Here is a 24552-nt window from a genome sequence, read left to right on the forward strand (position 1 = left end):
ATTACTGTAGGTACACCTGCAGTGCTGCTTATAGCTAAATATTACAGAATATAAGATTTCCTGTGAGTATACAATTAGTTGAAGATACAGTACTATGAGTAGTGTGCTTATCAGTTTTGATGCCATTACTCAGCACAATTTTATTACATGGATACTGCTGATTTTTCTGACTAGTCTATTTTCTCTGTGTGTTTTTTTTCTCTCTCCATCATCTGCTGAAAGATTGGACTTGCCGTACTTTAGATTATCTATCTTGGTTCAGATAAGTAACAGACGTTTCCATCTCCTGGATGTGTGTAACAGTGTTCGACACGGCACCAACGCACGTTGGTATGCTTGCCCTGTGAGAAGGCAGTATTAACGGGTGAGGCTAAAAGGTGAAACACCTGACATGATGTATAGCTTACCAACATTAAAGCCCTTTTGTTGACAAGGCAGGGGGGAGGAAGCTGTATTTTAAAAGCACAGAGATGTCATCAGGTGACTTCTCAGATCCTGTGAGTCTACATGAGGAACCAGTCATCAGTCTTTGGGTAGTGATATGATGCAAGAGGCAAAAATTCTGGCTTTGAAAATGAATCAAGAATCCAAGAACATCTTTTCTTATTTCACACCACATGCTTCTATGTTTTGAAAATTAAAATGGTGAAACAACTCCACTGTCCATCACTATTACTCAAAAGTGTGAGCATGTGCCTTTACAGAGGTACAACTCAGTGGAAAACAATCAAGAGCAAAGTCTGATTTTTAAATCTTCTGGCTTCTGTGCTTTCCGTGCTAGAATATAAGATCAAATATGAATCAATATAGCTTTTATTTACATTACATTATCTCTCAACTAATACAGAGATTACTGTAAATGTGAATTGTTGTGGTGCAGTTCATTTGCTGGTCATATTTAATTCTTATTATATAGTAGCACTATTGTAATACTGTGGTTGAATCAGAGCTGTACAGCTGAGGGGAGAGGGGGCACCAGTGATCCACCTACAGCTGGTTTGAACTGAGGGGGAGCTCAGTACTCCCCCGGGGGAGTCGAAGCCTTCTCCAAGGAGTCATATTGAGCTTCATCAAGCTGCTCTTCCTCGATTTCTTCTTCTTCCTCATCATCAGAAAGGGGCGGAATAGGCGGGGCCTCCACGGCCGGCTCATTGGGTGGATTATCGCTGGGAGGAAGAAGAGGAAAGAAAATACAGTGAAAAAACACATTGTTTCTTCTTTATTTGATAAAATGTAATGCAAAACATGCATAACATTGGAAATAATGACAGAAAGGGATGAAACAGTTCTTTTTCCAGCAACAGTGAAGTCTGATGAGTCATGCAAACAAAAAAAGGGAGGGAAAATTGAGTATGATGCAGAAACATGCCACACATTTCCTGAAATGTACGAGTAACACCCCACAGTCAGTTGATTAGGTCGGTGTACAGTCACGTCACATAAAAACCAAAGCAAACAGTGATGAAAGAACCTGAAAGCCGCTCCACGACACCCAACGTCAACATGACAACAAAGCAATTTTTAGTGATAATGACAAAGTAAAAGAGGAAGTAGTTGCATGAAGAGCCTGAAGACCCAAGGGCAGTCACTTACGATGGGTTTTGGTCACTCAAAAGCGGGCGTAATCAGGCCCTGTACTGAAAGGCAGAGACAGTCCCCATGTGTCAACATTCACAATCTTCTCAAAGACCAGAAGTGACACATTACATTATATTCTAATGTCACACAGGGTGATATATCATTTCTATAAGTGTTCTTACATGCCTTAACAGTATACAGTATGTATATTTAATTACTATTAAGACAAGCTATCATCAATCTTAAAAAGCACTGTGTAGGAGCGTAAACAAATGAGACCAAGGCTGAGACAACTGGGAGCCTCCATTTAAGCCTGTCTGTTGTCTATTGTCCCCCTCTAACCCTCTACAAAATCCAATTTGTGAACTCAAGTACTGGACTCTAGTGCAATTTGGAGGTGCTGGTGCTAGTATTTCAAATTTCTATATCTGTATAACTGCCTTATATATACGGTATCTCCAAAATGTTGACTTCCAAGGAACTATTTTGAGACCTTTCACAGGGGTTTTCAGTTATTCTGTCTGATTTACTCAGGTACAAATAAGTCTGTAGAAGTCTGAACGTCTCGATAAGAGGCCTAATCATCCAAACACATCCGCCGTGTGTGGGTTGACCATGCACGTCAGAGGCTTTAAAATAAAACTGTCTTGATGTATTTTAGGGATTATTAAAAGCATTTAGAAAGAGTAAACTTAGTTCTTCAAGTGGTGATTCAAAGTCTACAACTGGATTTGACAATTATATAATGTAGTCAAACATTAGATCTAACCAAAAAAAGACCATTCTATACAGCAAACACTTTTTTCAGCTTCCTTCACCACTGCGTGACACATACAGTACAAAATGCAGTGCTGAGGCCTGTAGAGGCTGCCAGTCAGACTCAATGATGGTCTCACTTGTTGATGGTAATTCTACTGATGTATCTAAAACTATTGTGGTCTAAAGTTTTAAACAGATAAATACCCAAACAGATGACGACTACAAACTCACATTTGCTGCGTGTTAACATGTAATATATGACATAAAATACATTTACCACAGAACAGGAAACAAAAATAAAACAGGCAGACATACAGACAAGCATATAAACCACAACACAGTGAACTTAAAAATGACAGACACTATAAAATGAATGTGCAGTGATTAGGACACACATACACAAACACACACACAGTTGAGTTGAAAAAGGTACCTTTGCTAGCAGCAGGAGGAGGAGCAGGCCAGTGGGTGAATGGCATTGGCAGGTCAGGGCGGGTTGGATGCAGTGTAACTAATACTGTGCACTGAACACACACACACTCACACACACTGTACATGCAACAAGGCCGGTGGGAGGTTATGATGGGAACCGAGTCAGTTCCAGAAATGTCGACATGAGAAGTGACACCAAATGTGCAAGAAGGTTGGTTAAAAGCGAGATAGCTTGCTAACTGTGAGAAAGGAGCTATGATAATTCCTCGGTTAGGATGTGGTGAAATAGGAAAACAAACATTGTTTTGGAAAGAAAGATCTGAAAGAAACTTAAATTAATCTGCTTCTTAATAACCTGCAGTAGATTACTCTAAAATAAAAACTAAGAAAAACCCATTTGGCCTTCGAAGACTAATTTAGAGACAAATTAAAAACCTATTTGAGAAAAAAAGAAAGAAAGATTCAAAGGCTGAATTCTTTCTAGTTGTCTCTTGGGAAGTGAAGGCCTTCTGGATAAAAAAAGAAATGAACAGAAACAATCAAAAAGATCCAGCTGAATAAATTTATTTCACACTTTTTAGAGTAGAAATTCACCATACATTTGAGGTCATCAATGTTACACTTTTTGGTGCCCCCAAAGCATGCATGTCCACAGATTCTCTGTACAATATTGAGATGTTTTTGTTTTTTAAACAACAAAACCTCCTTTAAAATAAAAGCGCATCACTTGATGAAGGAGTTGTTCGGCCACAGGTGGTTGGTGTGCTATCTCTGCAGCAATGGCAGTCATACCTTGGTCTTATTTTAGTGGAGAAAGAAGAAACACTGGCAGCTTCCAGTCGTTTGCACTCGACTTTTGTCTCTAAATTCATCAAAACAGAGATGGAAAAAAAAGGGGGGTTGGCAAAGCTGAGGGGGGAGACGAGTGTTAGGTTACAGACAGATGGAGAAGAGAGCAAAGAGACAGCAGACATGTGCAGCAAGGGAAACATTTCTACAATGCAAAAAAGTCCATCTTGACTCAAGTGTCCAATTAAGTCTTGAAATATTTTTTAGAGAAGTGAAAACCACGACGCAGAAAAGTGGCACCTGCCTCACTTTTTTCACTAAATTTGGAGAAAAAAAAATATTTTAAGAATCTTTAAACACTCGACCACATTAAATATTTGTTAAGACAGACATTTTTCTGCAGAGTGCGAGACATGGAAGAGGTGCACAGTTTACATTTTCACCTTCTCTCTTTGGTAAAGACAGTACTTGGATGAGATTTTTGTAAAAGACCTCACAAGATTTAGAAGCCAACAATATGAGAAAGACCAATTCCGAGTGGGCCAGTTGGTGGACATCAGATGTCGACATCCAGACAGTGGTTAGTAAAGACAGGCACTAACTGGACCGACATACAGACAAGCAGACCAGCGTCTTTATTTAGCACAGAGAGAATAGGACAAACAGTTCTTTTATCTTCAAAACATGATGCTTTTTACTCACTGAGTTTTTTTAAAATCACGCCTTTAATTGCAGAGACAACAGTACAAGAAGGCTGAATGAGGTTTCAACATCAAATGAACTCCTCTCCCCTTCGAGGCTACAGAGAGGCTGTGCCATGAATCTGTATGCTGGATAAATGTGGCACAGTGTAAACACCGTTTTGGAGCCAATGACCCTGTTTCGTTATCGCAGTACTGCTGATGCCTCATTTGAATCTCTGGATCCAGAAGTTCATCAGCATATCCATTATTGCCAATAGTCTTAAATTGCCATAAAAATATATTATTCATGTTAGTCACTTAACTCACAGTAAAGAGGCACTATAATATGTCTGAACGTAGAAAAAGATTTGAAATGGTTGCAAATGAGGAGCAATGTTGATGTGCACTGAGCCAAACAGCAGTACCAGTTGTCTTTTCTTTCATGCATGAACGATGGTTAACCTATCTATGGTTGCAACTATTAATTCTTTCTCCAAAAATCGATTATTTAGTCTGTAAAATGCAAAAAAAAAGTCCACATGCAAACGTGATGTCTTCCAATTAGGGGTGGGCAATCACATGAATTTAGATCGAGATCTAAGGCGTCCATGATCTACTTTTCAGGCAAATTATACAAATGTGTTTCCAAACTCCCTATGACGTCACTGACTAGTGGCAAGTATTTGCGATTAAATATCACCCAACCCTATTTCCATCAGATTCTTTTGTCCAACCAAAAGTCCACCCTCCAAAACCCAAAGATATTCAGTCTTTAATATGATAAAATAAAAAAAGCAGCGAATTCTCACATCTTTGTAATTTTTTCTTGGTAAATAACTTCACAATTATGTGTCTAATACAGTTATTAGACTAATAATAATAATAGTTTCAGCACTAAACCCAACTCAGAGCCTTGCATGTCATTCAGGGACGAGGGACAGTTGACCCCATTCAGCCTTGGCATGGCATATTCACACACCACAATAGAAAGGACCCCGAGCACCTGGGTTTGTGTGTCTGAGCACAGTGTCCCTCCATAAAGATGTTGGAGAACAAGTTCAAAGGCTGATACGGAAAACTTTTACAGTAAGTTGGTTTACAGAAATATAGACTAATACTTTCATAAGGTGCGTTTTTTTTAATGAACTGATCATAGATACTGTATGACAAGCACTTCTGTATGGCACATTTATGTACAGTAAACATTCCTGTCACAATGTCTCCATTCCATAAGTTAAAACATTTACATTATCTGTTCACTACTCGTGATACATGGCCTCTTATCTCAGAGGAATACAAAACCTCACAGCATGAAAAGGTAAAATTATTGGTAAATACTGAAATACCCAGTAAAAGTATTGATTGTAATGTAGTTTTTCTTTTTACATTTTGAAAATCCTCTTTGGGATCAACATCATTAATCTCACACCCTGATTTATATATCCTTTACATTGTCACTGTGATGGAGAGGACTGACATTTGTGAAAATCAGGTTCCTTTGGTGGGGAGATATTATCCCCAGCGATATATAAAAGAAATGTACATGCATGAAAGACAAGCAAAAGATACTTTTTCCTCAGAGAAAATGTCCATCACATTGATTTTGAATATTCGGATGGCACAAGAGTCCGGTTTGTTCTGGTTTGGCTTGGCATGGCTCTGCACCAAGGCTTCACCAGTGGGACGGCGTGGCTACCGGCCAGCTAGACAGCACAGGTTAGGATTGGTGGGGAGGAAGGGGGAGATCAGAGAGGGGGAAAAGATACAGACCCAAGCCTCTTCCTTGCATTGATGGACTCAAGGAGAGTTTATTGCCGTAAGCGGGAGGTAAGGAGGCAGGGAAGAGGGGGGGAAGGGGTTGGTTGAGGGGCAGCAAGGTGCCTGTCATATCGCATCGTCTGGCTGAGTCTGTGCCTGTTTGTCTGTCTGTCCTCACACTGTCGAAATCAATTTGCCCTCTGTGGAACTGTGGACAAAGAGAGGAAGAGGCTTCCAGGTGGGCTGGCTCAAAAGAAACAGCAGCAAACACAACCAGGACACATGAAGAGGCAGAACACGTCTACCCTCTAACATGAGAAATAAATCCAACTGTATAAAAGTTTGTCCTGATCTGAGCCTGAACTTCCCACAATATGATGGTTGGTTTTAATCAAATGAACTGTGAGTGAGAGGGTTTGAAGCAGGGTGAGCTCATTAGGGATTGGGTGGGTGCAGTTAGCAGGTGGAAGCGCTACTGGAGCTGCATGGTGCATGGGGGGCATGAGGAGGAGCTGGGAGGTCAAAGCATGAGTGTTATGATATTAATAAACAAAAAGAAATCAACTTAAGCTTAACACAGAAACCAAATTAACCAATACACATGCCTTAAAATGTGATTCTTTTTTTTTTTTACTGCTTTTACAAAAGGAAACAATTATTTCTAATGGTCCTGTGTGGGTTGATGGACCTCTTAACATTCATAGCTGCAAAAACACAAAACCAGTCTTCTACCAATATGCAGTATAAAGAATATACAATAGTATCACTTATGTTATCTTATAAAATAAGTAAAAACAGAATGTAAACATAAAAGAGCACAAAGAAAACGACACAAAACAGAATTGCGGCGTGTCCTGCTGGTTGTGTGTTTGCGGGTCTGCCACAAAATATCCCAATCCCTCAACTGTCCCCGTCTTCAGTGGCCAGCAATAAAAAAAGTACCCAATCCCTCACTGGCTTCCCACCCAGAAACCCCTCCAATTGCATTCGACCAGAGTGGAAGCACATAATCATCAAGATTGATTAAATTCTACTCGAACTGACTAAACTTAAGCAGATTTTTTTGTATCAATAGAAGATAAAATGTATTAACGGTACAAATGGTTCTTACCTTGTGGGGAAGCGGGGCTCGTATTCTTCAACTCCTTGCTGTAAAGACAAAAAAATAAGATGATGATGAGCGATTTACATAATAAATACTTTTGTAACTTCTTGCTAGAATCTGGAAGGTTAAAATGACTATAGCAGCCAGCAGATGGCAACAAAGAGCCGTTGTAGATGAGATACTGCATCATCTCAGCAATAACCCTATAAACCAAACTCAAAACTGATAAACTGTACGACTACAAACCTCACTTGGAAATGTAGAAATTACGTCTTATGAATATTAAAGTGCCCTTCCAGTCAGAAATATGTTTTGCTTGTTGTTCCTACAGTTGGATGTTTGAGCTTCACTGTGCAGAATGATGTATGTGCAGAGTCTGCTGAAATAACAAATCAGACTCACATTCATTATTGTTCCAGGCAGACTATTTTTATATATGTCTTAATGAATGTCTCAAAGGGATATTTAAAGAGGTTCATATGACTTCTCTGACTCAAGTCATTCCTCTAAACATACACTCTCTCCAGGTCATTGTCAACCTACATGTTGAAATATACTTACTGTGGATTCAAAAGCATTTTATTAATCGTCTACCATATTTAGTTCTTGGTTAACCAAATGTCCGGATGTCATCTGACCTACATCATCATCAAATCAGTGCTTACTGGGTAACATAGCATTTCCAACACTTTCAAGTGCACATAAGCCTGACAACAAAACCCAGCTCCCCTTAAATGTCAGCAGAGATGTTTTCATCCCTAAATGCGGCGAGGCGGAAAGAACAGTTTAAGTTGTTACATGACTGCTGAGCAATTAAGCATCGCCCACATGTAATGTTCCAGGTGAGACGTGGGTGGGAAGCTGGGCTGATAGAGAAGGGTTCAGTGTTGCATAAGTCTACTTCTGACTTTGCCGTTTGAAAAATGAACCCCCCTCCCTCGTGTCACCACTGCTGCCTCCTCTTTCTTTCAGTCAGCTGGGCAACGCTCCCTCTGTTATCAGCCGACGCCTGTCAGATGAACTTCCCTCAGAGACAGAGGCAGCCAGGCGCGGAGGGAGACTTCTCCAATCTGAGCTGTGCCACATCTTAAACTCGACCTTCCGCAAACAGGGACGTGTGAAGCGAAGGAGAACTGATTCCTGCGTTTATATAAGCTAATGTAGCAGAGCGTTCTCTGCGAGCTTTGGCACAAGAGAACTCTGAGTACTGTTAAAGGAAGAGACAGCCTGTCAAAGCAAAGCTATTCCTGTACGGTATCTCAGGTCAGCAGCACGTGGGGAAAAGCTACCTCCAAACTTTCTGAGACATACAACCGCAGATCAATGCCAGTTTTCGTGCGACGGCTCAGCTCATGTGTCATGTGTGAACTCGTGTGTGGGTAGATGCCAGTGTGTGTTTGTGTGCTTGTTTTGCAGGCCCCCCACCTGTGAGAAGCCTGGCACTGCTACGCTGTAGGGGCGTTGTTGTCTGCCATGCAGCACAGCAGCGCTCTGTGCCGCCATACGGGACTGCATGCCGTAATCAGGGACAGAGAGAGCCATGTCTTCTCTCTCTAGAAGGTTGCCTGTGCTGCTGCTCTTCCCATGGAGGCTGGAAACACACAGGTGTACAGGGAATGAGGAAATGGTAAACATGTTGGCAAATCCTCCTGGGCCAATCAGGAACGAATATGTTAGCTTGCGGGTGTTTGTGGGGAAGATCTGCAGGGGAGCCATCAGCAGGCTGTTGCTTTTACTTTCATGATGGCTTATTTAATTCTCAGTTTTCACTGGAAGGTTTTACAACCCACAAGCAATCAAGCCAATCAATGTCGGTATCCATTTAAATTAAAAAGGAACTAGTAAATAATAGTTTTGTCAGAATCAGAGGCCAATATTCAAAACAATGACAACAAAAATCTGAAATATGGCTACAAAACATATATAAATAGTATTGACTTATTTTTCGGACTAAAGTAGAATCCTAAAACATACTTGTGTACTCGAAGTTGCCTCATGGAGTTGCCATCACCGTCAGAGATCACCCGGGTGTAGGAGAAGGGAAACCAGCCACGCCTGCAAGAGATCAGGGGGCACCAGATATTAACAACAAACAACAAATTAATGGGGTTTTTGGGTTCATTGAAAACCTGTACGTACCAAATATGGTGGAGATTTTAATCATAAAAGACACTTACACTTAACTGTTTTGAAAAACAATCCTATACACCGTATACATAAACAGTGATGCATCTGCACCAAAAACTAATCACTGGTTCCTCTGCCTTACTTTCCACCATAGGTAACTGAAATCTGTTGAGTAGTTTTGATCTGTGTTGAGCTATCAAACAAGCAGACAAACAATCTTCAGAATCATCTCTGAACACATAAGTTGCACTCACATCCTTGTCTTCTCGTTCTCTCCATAGTGCCAACCATCACGGGCCTCTGGGACCAGCAGGGTTATCACATCGCTCTCAGAGAAGCTGAGCAGGGTGCTGTTGTCGCCGGCTGCGTGGGAAAAGATGGCCTGGACTCGAGTTCTACCATTTTTCTCCAGCCCCGCTGCCATAGAGCTGGACCGGGGCAGTGTACGGGTCTCTGCTGGTAGAGATAAGAGGAGGAGGAACAGCTTTCAGTCTCCCTTTCTCTAATAAATACTGTTTACTGGTGTAAAACATGGTGTGTAGCTACTATACCTCCAAAAACTTCAGTTTCTACAACATGTATCGCTCTACTAAACATTCAGTCATTTACTAGTTGTACAATTTTAAGTGAGACAATTTTTTTTGTGAAACCTGTTCCTGTCCTACATCTATTTTTACTCATAGTCTCTCTTTGTAATTTTTAATATCACATCTCTTTCTATTCCCACTTGCGTTGGCCTGTTTCTTATTAAATCTGCACAGGTTGTGTGTGACATCCAGGCAGATGTCTTCCATTAGCTCTGTTGGTGGGTTTTGTCTTCGCAAGAATACTTTTCAAGAATAAACTATAACACTTATGTGTCCAGTTAATAAATTCTTTCATCAACATCATTTGCCTAATTAGGTGCTTTTATTAAATGTTCCCTGAACTTTCATCTTTCCAAATCCCTTGAAAGAGTGAATAAATTTGGAGCACAGTTAAGAGCTCACTATGTGTCCTTACTCAGTGTGGTCTTGCTCTTGGCTGGGGCGACCTTGCGCACAGGCAGGGTGTTGGAGTAGACCTCCCCTCCGTGACGCTGGGTCTGCGGTGAGGCCTTGCCCTGGGCCACCTTGCCCTCCATCCACTGTTGGTAGTCCTCTCCTCCGTGAGCACCGGCTGTGCCGTTCATCACCGGCATCCCTCCTTCCACACCTCCCATCAGCCTCTGCGGAGATGATGAAATTTGCATACAGGCAATTAAAACGTGAACTCTCTCTTTACGTCACCCAGAGCTTTTATATAACATCCAGTAACTCATTAATAATAATGAACACGGGTGCAGAGAGGATCTGGGTCAGCAAATGCTGATTAATGAAAAGACTGCATTTGAGTATATGTTGGTTTAAAGATAAACATATGGAATAACTACTGGGACACAGCAAAGAGTTTCAAAGTATATTTAATCTGGGAACATAACACACCACAGAATGTGCACCACGGTTTTTAATTAGAAGCTCGGGCCAAACTGAGGCAGTCTTTCTTCTAAATTTTGAAGGTTTTTTTTGTTTTCATTAACCAGGCCTGCAGGAGGGGGAGGAGGGGGGCAGGGTGTGAAAGAGCCTGAGGACGTGAGGAATTTAAGCCTCTTCTGTGCAACAAGCTAATTAGCATGGTTCGCTAACAGTACCATTTGCATTCACCAGAGTTTTCCGAGGACGCGTTAAGGGCTCCCATGATGCAGCAGCCACATCCCGGGGCGACACCCCTCGACACACTCCAGGTCCTTATTAAGGGTCTCATTAGACAGCACTTACCTGTTTTTGTGTGTGTCTGTGCATTTGTGCTTCTATCTCTGTGAGGACCAATTTGAGTTTTACACCGTGAGAGTGAAGATATTTTTAGAAAGAGGGTACATTTGCTAAAGGAGGACATGTTGGCATTACTTGGTCCAGGGCTGTTTGAGAATTAACACTTTAGGTTTAGTGTTTTAGTTTAGAAGCAGGTTCAGGCTAGGGTTTGGGCTAGGGAACACATAATGTCTTTGAGGGATCCTCCCACACAAACCAAGTGACACAATTCACTAAAATGGCTTCAGATACTGCAAAGAGCACAGGTCTCAGGTGGACTTTTAGAACAGACAACATTTAAGGGCAGTAGAGGTACAGACCTGCTGTCCCATGACCCCACTGGCCCTCAGGGCTGCCAGTTCTGGAGGCACCGGCAGGGGTTTAGCACCAGGGATGGGCTCAGAGATGGGCATGCCTGGATGATGAGCACCAGGAGCCATGACGCCCGCCGCACCGCTCATCTGCTGGGCGAGGAACATGGCACGATCTGGCAGTTTGTTGGGCTCGGCACATGCCTGCTGCCACACTGGGATCTTCTGGGATAAAAGCTCCTTCCCCTGGAAGAAAGAAGGAAGAGAGAGGTTGAGGCTGACAAGTTAGGCTCAGGTTAAACCCTTTGTCAGAGTCAGAGTAGGGCGGTTCATGACTTTGCTATCCTGGGGAAAAAAATGGTTCCAGGGCTAATAAACAGGAACAGTGCAGAGACACTCATACTGATAGTATTGAAGGAATTTACTATACTGGTAGTGGCATTGCTAATACACTGCATCTCACAATACCAACAAATCTGTTAGTTTGGCACCAAATGATTCACTTGTTTCTTGCTTTTGCAAATGTTGGTTGGAATTTCCCTATAGACATCAACATGGCATCATATTATTCTTATAAGCAGAAGTGTTGAATAGCTGACGGGAGGAAAAGATCGAACAAACACACAGTAGATTGGGGCCACAAGAGATATGAATCCTCTTTATGAATGCACTCATTTGAGAAGCTCTCAGCTGGTGTTTGAAGGGCTCAGTTACATCTCCTCCATACATTATACAGTAGGGCAGTTACATAAAGATACTTCTGATTTGCATTCTTCGTCAGTGAATAAATGAGGGAGTCCTGAATCCATGAATATTGAAAAGGTAATGGAGGAGAATCTGCTGCTCAAACAGTTTTAACTCCACCAGGCCTGTGTGGAGGATAAACACAGTTTGGTTCCAAGGTTGTCTGGCCCTGGTGAGTGTATGTGGGTGTTGGGGTGTGGGTGGGATGATCAAATAAATTAACACATACACAAATATAAAAAGTACAGCATAAACAAATTCATACTAACAGGATGAGCGTCATGTTACTGGGAATTCATGCTAAGACTGAAATAGCGGCTAGCTCTCTAGTCCCTGTAAGATTTCTCTGTGACAGTAAAAGTTTTGCTTCTTGTGGCCATTAACTTTTACAAGAGGCTAGATTAATGGGATTGGGATGAATGGGATATCATCTCTGCATTTCTATGTGTGTGCAGCAAAGTCTTTCTTGCTGCTGGTAGAAATGATGAGTCACTACGACCTCAGCTAGCCTTTTCAAATAGCTATGGTAGAGCGTAGGTGGATCAGTGCTTTTACCAGTGTGCTGATAAAATCGACTAGCAGACGGTGGCTCTTTTTCCTTCATTCTTGCCTTCTAGCTCACCTCCCGCAGCACAGGAGGACCACTCTCTTCCAGAAACTGAGTTTGTGGGAGATTTGCCAATTTGTAAATGTAGTCAGTAAGTAAAGAGTGACCTAGTTAGAGAGCTTTACTTTGCGAGATCACAAAATCACGAGAACCACAGAGTTTTGGACCAATCAGTGTCCTATAAAGGAACTACTGGCAGCTAGGTGTGTGAGAATTTGCTCAAAAACAAGAATGGCGGCTGCTAAAGAGGTTAGGGTAGATGCTGCTAGCATCAATTATCAGTACAGGAAAGTATTTATTCATTGAAAGAAGTTATTTATTTTCTAATATCTAAAATAATGCTTGTGGATTATGCAGAACACCAACTATATTATATAATGTTTATCAAATAATGCTCAATACATTCACAATCCTTTAGCTACTTCAAATTGATCATTTTCTCAATGATTTGATTGATGGATTTTTCTATAAAATGTCATAAAATACAAAAAAACCCAACTCCTATTATAATTTCCCTCAGCCCAAGTGCTTGTTTTATTTAACCAATCATGCAACCTTGAAGACAATCAAGTTATCATATTTGACAAGGAAAAGCATAACATTTTCATAATGAAGAAGCTGGAGCATAGAGGGTTTGGCACTTTTGCTTGAAAAAACTGAAAACGATGAATGATGATGAAACAAGTTCATTTCTTGTCGTTGGACTAATACGTTTATCTGCTAATATATTCAAGATTCAAATGCACTTCGCAACTGGGTTTGAGGCTAAATAATTCTTTTTCTGCCTTTTATGCATCATCACATCAGCAGTTTGTGTTCTGCGCTTCCTCCCTCTGTCTATCAATCACTCATTCAGACACTTTCACACCCACACACAGTGAGTCTGAACCAAGTGTTCTTGCAGAAGTAGGTCATTCTCTCTCCTGCTGCCTCCCCACTTCACCCTCCTCCTCACCCACTCACCCTCCACTTCTCCATCTCTCTCACTTCACTTTACCACTTCATATTTCCCCGGTGTGAAGGGATGAGATGTGGGTGGATGGATAAGATGCGGGTGGGTGGGTGGTAGATGCTTTCCTTATTAATTTCTTGAATGATATTAAACTCCTGACTCCTGACGAGTGATCTCCTGGCTGCAAAGTCTCAATAGCAGAAAACTTTATCCTGAATGAATAAATGCAGAACATAATGGAGTTTGGGAAAGAAAGATGGGAACATACTGCTTGTGTAGTAGTTTTGAATGTGTGAGATGTGTTCGATATTTTCTGATTTCACTGCTAATGTCTGCATAATCTGTATTTAACCACTTTAGAGCCAGTTTACAATTAGCTTGCAGTGAATGTTTTGCTCGTCTTATCTATTTATCATCATCAAGGCTAAAAGCCACTCTGATGACTTGGTTCGAACCTAGAGAGTGAAATATATCAATGGGATGCTGTTGAAACAAGCGTTGTATAGACCATCTAAAAAAACATGCTATCTTAATGGAGACATATTTTGATGTGGAAATCAGTCACTTCAAATCAGCACTGTGTACTGCCATCCTGCCATGAAATCACCAAGTAGAGGAATGTGACTGGCTGGAGCCGCTCCTCCTCACCTTGTTGTGGTAGACACTGCTGTTCTTGGCTACGGCACACTGACGGTCCACCAGGAAGCAGTACCTCCTCCTCTCCTCGGACAGAGCGTTCTTGTAGCCCTCGGCGATGTAGTTGTCCAGCTCGCCCTGTTTATTGCTGATGGCCTCTACATACTGGGGAGAGGAAGGAAAAAGGATGGCATGAAAAAAACATGGAGGCATGTCCTTGTTAGGACATTATTTCACTGTTCTGATTGGATTAAAGGTTTGAGAGTAGGTTGCCACAAACTGGAGTTTAAGGGCAACTTCTACCCTGAGCATTAAGGAGCCAAAATGATGTCAAAGGGATCTAATTTGAATTGAGGAGAATGGAATTTGTTTGTGGCTCTCAAAGCATTAAAAATGACTATACTAAACTAATCCAGACATCGTACGTCACAACCACGGCATATAAAAAGCAGATAAAGTGTGCTTTCATGTACCGCTTTGAAAATGAAATTGCTGTGCATTTAGAAAATGTCACAGCACATCAGACCTGAAAACCATGAATAAGGAAGAAAAGAAGTCAAGCTCCACAGACTGTCTAATCATACACGTGTCCGTTATGTGATAATGGCGACTGCTGTTCTCTATTTCCTGTAGATTAGCTGAACTAGATCACCTGCCTTTCCAACACAAACTCACTCACCCTTTGGCTGCATGTGGCTTTTAAACCTGTTCACCCTCTACTCCTTCAGCCCACTGAGTCCTCCTAGTGCTTGTTTTAGAGTTACAGGACATCTCCTCTATGCCAAACAAGTGGAACCACTCATCCACATGTAGCATCACCTTGACACGCACACAAACTTAAAAGGTAGAGGCAGTGAACCCAACTTCATCCTCAGGTAATTCTCATGTAACTAAAAGCATTTGAAGATTCCCACGGTGTCGAATAATATGAAACTGCATTCTCCAAGTGCCAGACAGCGTGGAGCTCCAGTATGAGGTGTTAATGACCGTTGCTTGGTTGTTTGCTGAGAAAGTCAGCAGCCTACGCACTGTCATACGTGATGAGACACCAGTTCTGCTCAAGGCTAAAGTCTAGATACGAAACTCAAAGTGATGGTGGCAAGATACGATTTTAAATGAGGGATTTAAGTTACCTAACGCTGAGCTGCAATTAACTTCACATATGAAGCATCACCAGGCATGCTAATAAGGTAATTAATTAAGCCAATTTGTGAATTCATTAGTACATATTTCTTCCCAACGACAGACTTATCTAAAATGAATAAATGGAATGTACAAAGAGCCAAACTCTATATTTTTCTATATTTTAACTATGCACAGTACATTTCATGAGCATAACAACTGAGATGATGTTTTTGACACTAATAATTATAAATGAAAGCCCGTTTTACTGCTGTTATACGGTATTAATGAAAACAAACTGTTAACAACAAAAAATAATAATATTGATATTAAGGTAGGATGTGATTTTATTCAGCGTTAGTCCTTTTAAAGACCAGTCAAACCATTTGGCAGCTGGACTCGCGATCACAAGCTCATGCGAGAATCCATCTTGCCCAGTTTCAAGCTAGGCTAGCACAGTGGTTTGGACCAATCAGCGTCCTGTTAGGAACTGCTGGCAGCTACGGCATGAGACTTTCACTACGTTATATGTTTTATATTGTTCATCTGATTGGTTGAAGTTCACCTGTGATAGATGGATGGTTCATCCAATCACCTGCCAAGTATTTTTTTGAAAGTACCTTAACTTTTCCAAACAGTTTCCAATAATGACTTCCCAGATGGTTCTGTGTAACAAACCTTGTGGTGCAGTCAGGATATATGGGTCTGTACTTTCATTTAAAACCAGATCACAGATTGTTCATTCATCATAAAACATTATGAAGTTAAAGCCCTTCAGCAAAATCTGTTTTTCCTTGTTGATATCATTTGGGGGACAAAGTGCTCTAAAATCTGACCGCATATTGTACAAAGAGAACCGGTATTACAAGTACAGTAAGATATTTATATATATTCATACTGTGGTGGATGGACAAAGAGTTTCAGAGAAGCAACTTGGTGACAGGACATGGACATCCTCCGTACAGTAAGTGTGTTAATTCAAATGTGAACATGGTGCTCTACAGGCTTAGAGATTTAATTAAAAGATCATCTATGAATATAGATGTGGGGACACAAAAATATCACAGTTTCAAAGAGCGTATCATTTTGATCTTATGTAACATAATGCATAGAGAATAGCATTAACCGAGCCAGGGTGAGATGTTCAGTTCTCTAAGGAGACCCTGATAATATTATTCACTCGGTGCAGAGCCGGCGTCAGTTCCTCTTTTTAGGAGTTAATAATAGACTATAATAATAAAAAAGAGATCTATAGCGTGCTTTTTCATCCACATAAAGAGAGGGTTCATCATGTGTTAATTTGTTAACCAAATCCTAACTACTGTATTTGATCTGTTTACACACACAGTGTTGCTCTTTAAATATTTGCAAGTCAAACTAAACTCAGTTTCCTCACTTTATACTGACATTAATATTTCCTGGGAAATTCATAGTAAATCAGCAAGAAAGTTTGTGTTTTTGGGGGGCAATTTTTAGGATCTGTAAAGGAAAGAATAATAGTATCTTAACAAATACTAAAAAACTGTTGTAGTGTGTTTATGAAGCACAACAGCTCTTTTATAAAAGTATAATAAGAGCTTTCACTTCAGTTCAAGGGCGCCTAAAGACATTGCATAAACTTTCTAACTGCTTCACCTCCCCCTCAGTCTGTATCACACTCTCACTGTCCACAGCCACTTAAGGCAGAGTGAGATGTTCAGTGGTTTTCAGGGGAACGACATCCTTCCACTGATCGCCTGTTATTTGCGTCTCTGTAATGACCCTAATAGCCGGGGGATTGACAAGGAAGATGAGACAGTGGCTGCAGACACCCAGCAATTAATCTCATTGTTTCCACTGTCTATACAGACTGATTACAGAGAGTGAGAAAATGAAAGGTGAGAAAAAGTGAAAGGGAAAAAATATAGAGCCTCATCAGTATTAAATACAAGGTGAAGCAGAGTCATGAAAAGTTCTGATTTCCAAATATTAACTGCATTACTTTACTGTGACATAGTTGATAGTTCACTCAGGAATATTAAAATATGAGCCAGGATATTTAGACTACCTGAGTGAATGACACCTGAATTATTCTATGTTATGACAAACCTTTCTTTCTGGTGCTTCAGTTACTGAAAGCTGTGTTAATTTACTAGTGTTGTATCAGTGAGGAGAGGTCTTTCACATTTTAGTAGAGCATGAAACAATATGGGAGTTTTGAGATTGATTCCGATACCAAGTTAAAGGGGGAAAAAATACAGATATGGTGGCCCATATAGTGAATTATTGAGGTGTGGGGAATTAGGAATGAAAATAGGGCTTTTCCATGTGGATTGTGCACAAATTTTGCACCAAAATAACTTTGCAAAGGTACTGAGAGAGCTGATTTATTAAAAACAATTCATGTTAATAATAAAGTTAAATATTCTTTAACATGTTAAATAACATTGTCCAATTCCAGCTGACATTAAGCTGCTGCTTCTCTTACTCTATGCAGCTTGCACAGTATTGTAAAATAACATATATGACGATACCAATATGTCTGTGACAGGCCAATATCGTCCGATAAGATCGGCTAACCAATATAGACATCAATAATCAAATCAAAGTCTTAATATCTTTTCACAAGAATGTTTTCACATTTTCAGACTGAACTATGCTTTGAGGTACAAGCGGTTGAATATATATACAAATTTTATGACAGTATGTATTTAAAGAGGAAAAAAAATGTGTATGAAAATAACAGATAATGGTAGTTGGATGATCTTTAATTGGAGGGCTATAGTTAATTAATGTTTTATTGTATCACTGTAATTAATCAGTGGAGTATTTGTACATGTTTCTGGGGAAAGTTTTTGTTTTCCATTTTGATCCATGATTCGGGGCATATTCACCATTATTTCCTTGTGTTCTCCTCCGTAGTGTATCGTTTTTTTCACAACAAGTAGGTTTCGCTGGTGGGAAACACTGTTGATATACTGATGTGCCACATGGAGGAGCCACAGTGTCGCCTCAAATGTTCTGTTGTCTCTCATGCTCGAGTGTTTGACCCTTACAGGTTTCAGGTAGGAGCATCAAATTAAAATGCAACCGGAAGAGACGAAATCATCTACATGAATATGATCATTTGTCAGGAAAAGAACAATTTGTAAGAGCTGAACAAGGTCCTTTGTGTGGGCGCACAATGGCTGAACATGCACTGATCACCCACAGTGAACATCAAATGTGACAAGCCAAAGTGGCAGTGTAGCAGAGGAAGATGAAGGCCACTTATGAATCATACAAACGGCGGAGGCGGAGAGGCTTTCAGGTAGCCTACGAAAAACACACAGCAAGCGACCATGTTGATTAGACTCAGACCCACATGCAGAGGTCAGGGCGGCTGCGAGGGGGCTGTCAATCAGCAAAGAGTGACTGACAGGCTGAGGGATGGGGGTGGGAAAAAACTGCCAGAGGATTCAGATTGTGTGGAGTTACGAGTGCGTTTTACAGATTCTTAGAGTAACAGCAAATCACAAAAAGAGTCATAAGGAGGAAGTTAATAGGTGGTTTACCCTGGAGTTCATGTGTGTGCTTTGTTTACTTGTTTATTAAATTCCTCATGACTTTACGACCTTTCCGGAACGCCCTGTGAGCTCTGACAAGCAATCCAAACACCTGACAAGGAAACACACACATATATGGAAACAACTAGAAAGCAGAAGCTGTAAAACCTGTTTCATTCAACCTGAGCGTAAAGTCTGGAATCACGTAGATAAAGTGTTTTCAGTTTACAAAGAGGAAAGTAAAGGCAGAATATAAGGTCACACATCCAGACAAAAACATAGTTGCTCTCTTTGAAAAATTCATTATTTCAAAAATAGTTCAATACTGTGAATTATAATGTAATATTTCCTCTTAGAGTATTATTACACCACTGCTTCGGCTCATAAACTTTCTCTTTACTTAAAACATTTTCTGAGTGCCCTTTTGGGATTGTGCAACAGAGGTGAGAAGGAAGCGACATGCCTCACTCCTTAGCTACTTCCATCATCAGCTCTAGAAAAAGCTATAATTTTTTGTTACCATGTGTCTGATGGGCAAGTGGGTTGTTAGATTTACTAGCTTAATTTGGCATTTTACTTGCCCCAAGCAAGTGGGAAATTCTTATCGTTGTACTCTGTTTAATCACACAAAACAGAGAAAAAGAGGCTCGATACTGCAATTATTTCCTTCGATAAATGACTAAAGATTAATATCCGTCAGTTTTCCGTCAAGCAATGAACTGATTGTTTCAACCTGAACCTACAGTATGTCAAAGCTGCATGAATGCAAATGCCCAAGACCACCAGTGGCCCAGAGCCCCAAGTTTATTTTATCAATTCTGGAGTTATTACCTAATCCTGATGCCCTGTCTTATAGAGGGATCTTTTTTAGATTTTTGATTGTGATTGTTCAATGAAATTTCCACCTACTATGTGTAATCTGCTATGTGCCCAGCACTTGATTAGGTTTAGGTACCTAAAGGCGGTAGTTCACAGACAGTGAGAAGAATGGGAGTCAAAAACGTAACAAACTGGTTAATCCGGCAAGGTCTATCATACAGTATATATCCTATTACCTGTCATAAATCCTGTCATGATTCCTGTTTAATTTGGTTGCTTAGTTCTGATATTTTAAAAGCAAGAAAATCAGAAAGTTCTGCATATAGCACATGAAATGTTTGAGTGCTATAAGCATCAGCACGACACAGTTTTATAACAAACCCCGGGAGAATGCCACTACTTTGATATACATTAAAGTACATTTACACACCACAGCCGAGTTCCTTTTCCATTATTTAAGTAGTTCTAATACATCAGGGCTGCTTTATGCGGTGTACGCATGTTGTGATCGCTCTCAGATACGGAGGTCTAATTAGATTCCAACTGGCCTTTCATGCCACTGCCAATCAGCCGCTCCTCGCCTGAAGCTCCTTCTTTACACAAAATATAAATCTGGCCAAAAGCTGCTCCTGGTTTCTGCTGACAGCGAGCACAATCAGCATATAAGACGTGTCCTGGGAGCGCCAGTGCGTGTTCATGTGTCCAGTATTTATTGACTTATTTTACATTAAAGATGGTCTGAATCATTGGTGCAAAAACACTGGCTGCAGGGCCTCTGCTGAGTACGAAACATCTTGAACCAGGACTGTAACAGACTGACTGTAGTATGACATGAGAGGTTTTCTTTAAATTAAACCTCCTCAGTGTGTGATGGTAGATTCATTCTTTCATAGATGCTGGAAGCGGAGCTATATTACCTGCACTGCTCAAATGAATTTGGACTTTTCCTCAGCTCAACACCTCAACCTGACAAACAAAAACTGCCAAAAGGCTGAAAGTAATAACAGACAATTGTGCTAACTGGCTCCGAATCTCCTTGTCAGCTCTAAAAAATGAATCTCGGGACAGAATTGATTTCGGTGTTTGTGGCCTGATGCCAGTCATTATTTCTACATGCAGTAAGCACCTTTTTGGGTCATCTCAGCTGCAGTCAAATATCTCTATGGACTGAAAGTTTTAATGTGATTGAAATTAAAACTGATTTTCTTTCTACGCGAGGCCGAGCTGTTTCTGTCAGGGCTCATCTGGAAACAACTTCTGGCTTTAGGGGATGGCAACGTCTGTCAGTATGTCTGTCCAACATTTGGTTCAAGAGTGAGCTCAACTAGAAGATGAATTGCCATAAAGAATACATTTTCTGGAGCCACAATAAGGTCCCCATTTGTTTAGCGCTAAGTAGCACATTTTAAAAATGAGTATGCTAACACGCTAAACTAAGATGAACACGAGGTAAACATTAAACTTGCTTAACAGCAACATGTTATATCATTGTCATCATTAGTATGTTAGCATGTTGCTGTTGTTAGGTACAACCTCAGGCGCTAGCCTGGCTGTAGACGCTTACTCTTGCTAATACTCGAAGGTGTAAAGAAATTCTCTCACACTAAAGAAGATTTTGGACTTCAGAAATTGTCTTCAAAGGTTATGTGTAGATATGTGACTGATGCAGTTTCATTGTCCTGTTAATATGAATTCATGTTCAACTTGATTTGAATAGACATTGGAGTTTTTTATTGGCAATGATTCTTATTTAATGGGATATTTGTCGGAATGCTTCTGCCTGACGGACATTACAGATCCCATCATCCAGAAATCCATGTCATAACTGCCTCTGAAATCATCAGTACAAAAGTGTCATATGAATGGAAAACAAATGACACTGTGTGACACACAACCTAAGCTCCTCTTCACCCATAAACTCTGTTGATAACATCTGCATAAAACTAACTCAGGAGCAGCAGATCATTTCAGATAGAAATGTATTTTAAGCAGTCATCTATGTGCGTTTACATTTAATACGAGAACACGAATGACAGGAAAATCACGACGCATGGCTAAGCTGGGTACAAGCTCACTTCCTGTTTTCAGTAATTGAGTGCAGCTAATTTCTCTCCTATTCCTCATCTCTCCTTTCTAGCCCTCCTCATTGTTCTCTTTGGTACACAAACACACATCTCATCTCATGACGTGCTACCATCTCCTCTGATCTCATCCCATTAAAAACGTGTCAGAAACAGAAAAAAAACAGGTGGAAAGTGTTTTCACACGGCACTCACATATGTTTCACACAAAACAGGAAATTCCCACATTCTCGTCAGCCATCATGGCTTTCTACTCCTGATGGGCTGATAATTGTGTGTCTGATTGGTGTTACTACACTCACATGTTGGGAACTATGGAAGATGCAATTAATCAGCTGCAATGTTGCTTCCCATGAAAAAATATCTCCTAAAGATGGAGACGGTGAAACATACGAGATACAGACACAGAGGGAGATCTCACTGTCTTCTACTGTAAAATAACAAAACTCAACCAAAGCACAACCGAAACAAAAATAGTTTCCTGCTACTTGAACCCTCTGAATCCTGATCTAATGTTTCCTCTTCTACTACTACCACTTCACCTGACTTTTCAGTTCAAGCACCACAGGCATGAATCATAATCAGGGCTGCAACTAGGGGTTACTTTCAATATTTATTCATCTCCATTATATACTGTTTAACAAATAACTGTTCTGTCTATAAAGTGTCAGTGGACAGAGAAAAAGTGATGTCTTGGTTGCTTGAGTGGCTTGTTTTTGTCTAACTGACAGCCCAGAAACTAAAGATATTCAGTTTGCAATTATGTAAAACAGAAAAAAACTGAAAATCCTCTCATTTGAGAAGCTGGAACCAGAAAGTTTTTTGGCAATTTGAGCTTGATAAATAGCTTAGCCTGGTGGTTACCAGCCAATTTCTGCTTGTCACCTCTTAATATGATGCAATATCTACCTACAGGTTGCATGTCTGTGAGCTGTGAGCAGTGACTGAATACTTTGTAGATGCCTAAAGAGGTAAACGATCCAGACAAACAAAGATTAGAGACAAAGTCTGAAAAATACATGCTATACATGAAATAATAAAATAAATCAGCAGGACACGATGCAGTGAGTGGAAGTGGGAACGAGGGAGTGATTTATTTTACATTAGCATCATCTAAAGCCACAAACTACCCCTTTTCCACCAATCATAATTCAGTAACAAATGCAGCAGGAGATTTACTGTACACTTTACTTTTACTTTACACACTGTATATTGTGCTCAGGCAGCAGCTCAGTGCTTTATGGCCCCTGAGGGACACCGTAGACGGGTGACTTCCCATCGCCTATAGTTTCAATATTAACATCAATCATGAGCAGCAGTGAACGGCGAATACTTTAATCCGAGGTGTTTTTAACCCTTTTCTTGCTGCTCCAAAAAGGCACCAGGAAGCTGTTGCGTGACTTAATTAAAAGTTGGTCAGTGGAGGGATGCATGAAGGGAGCAGGATGCTTTATTGGAGTATACTGTACGGCCTCGTTTTGTAGAAGCAAGTGAACCGAAACACATCCACAAAGGCTTTCAGGCTTTCCACAAACAAACCTGCTGTCTGCCATTAGTACCCAGACAAATATACGCGCCATATTGTATGTTCAAAAAGGCAAATCTGTCCTTTTATCTTTGGCTGTGGGCTTCACAGTGCAGGCCACTGGTGTCTTCTGTTCCTGCCAAGACCTGGTTCCCATGAGGGCCCATATGACGCACAGCAAGAATCTGGCTACCTAAACACCCCCTCAGTAGATCCACATGCTTCTCAGGAGGTTCACAAAACACACACACACACACACACACACACACACACACACACACACACACACACACACACACACACACACACACACACACACACACACACACACACACACACACACACACACACACACACACACAAGGCTGCACAATCTTCTATAAGTATTATTTCGATTGTTAAAGGTTAGTTAGTGACCCTGGAAATTCTGGATCATGTTCTGCCTCAAAATGCTTGCACGAATATTTTTACATATTTCTTAATAACTTTTAAATATTCCTGGATCTGAACCAATAATGAATCCCTTGGACCTTGGCCCATGGCTGAACTTTTTTTTTTACCAGAAACATGTAAACAAGACATTGAGATGCTGTACTAACGAGGAAACACGCATTAAAAAAAATAATATTCTTGACTGAGGTAATAAACACACATATGAACTCACTATTAATGTAAACGTTTAAATTAAAATCAATTAAATGTTCAATTCTAGACATTCAGTCCGTCTCAAGAAATGAAACAAGAGGCGGAGGGGGAAAGGCCTGGCGTCTCAGTTGAGACCGGGTCTTTCTCATCCGATAAGCCATTAAAGCCCAGAGGAAATGCAGGACTTTTGGGGCCGAATGTTCCTGTGCTGTTCCTCAAAGCTCCATGTATCGATTTTTGTAAAAACCGTCCCCTTTCACGCTCCACCAGCCATCCATTGAAGCAACACTAACAATTACACAATAATTACCTCCCCTGCTGCTCCTACAGAGCCGTGTGGGGCGACTGCCTCAGCCTCTGGAAGTGCTGCACAATTAGCCCTTAACCTCTGACTCCATGTTTTCTCTGCACTGCCATGACAAGTTCAAACATACGGGGTGCATTCCAATACTCATACTACTATACTATTAAGTATGCCAGAAAAAAACTATTTAGTATGTCCCAATACATAGTATGTCGAATGCAG

The 24552-nt window shown here is 40.6% G+C and overlaps 1 protein-coding gene across 6 annotated transcripts in view; it reads right to left on the reverse strand.

Moving 5' to 3' along the window:
- Positions 1–206: 206 nt before the first annotated feature.
- The window catches only part of baiap2b (BAR/IMD domain containing adaptor protein 2b), a 72059-nt gene continuing 47713 nt past the window's right edge, over positions 207–24552 (reverse strand). For 2 of the 6 annotated variants that reach the window (XM_051417023.1, XM_051417020.1), the window contains 8 exons: positions 14323–14475; positions 11381–11617; positions 10234–10438; positions 9486–9687; positions 9079–9159; positions 8530–8695; positions 7111–7148; positions 207–1166 (listed from right to left, as the gene is read on the reverse strand). In XM_051417023.1, the coding sequence (XP_051272983.1) occupies positions 1016–1166; positions 7111–7148; positions 8530–8695; positions 9079–9159; positions 9486–9687; positions 10234–10438; positions 11381–11617; positions 14323–14475 (1233 nt within the window). In that variant the 3' untranslated portion in view covers positions 207–1015. Of the gene's footprint in view, positions 1167–1593; positions 1638–3317; positions 6512–7110; positions 7149–8529; positions 8696–9078; positions 9160–9485; positions 9688–10233; positions 10439–11380; positions 11618–14322; positions 14476–24552 lie in introns of those variants that run through there. The other 4 variants (XM_051417026.1, XM_051417022.1, XM_051417024.1 and 1 more) reach the window with 4 other exon arrangements.

Source organism: Dicentrarchus labrax, unplaced genomic scaffold, assembly GCF_905237075.1.
Source record: "Dicentrarchus labrax unplaced genomic scaffold, dlabrax2021, whole genome shotgun sequence".
Taxonomy (NCBI): Eukaryota; Metazoa; Chordata; class Actinopteri; family Moronidae; genus Dicentrarchus; species Dicentrarchus labrax.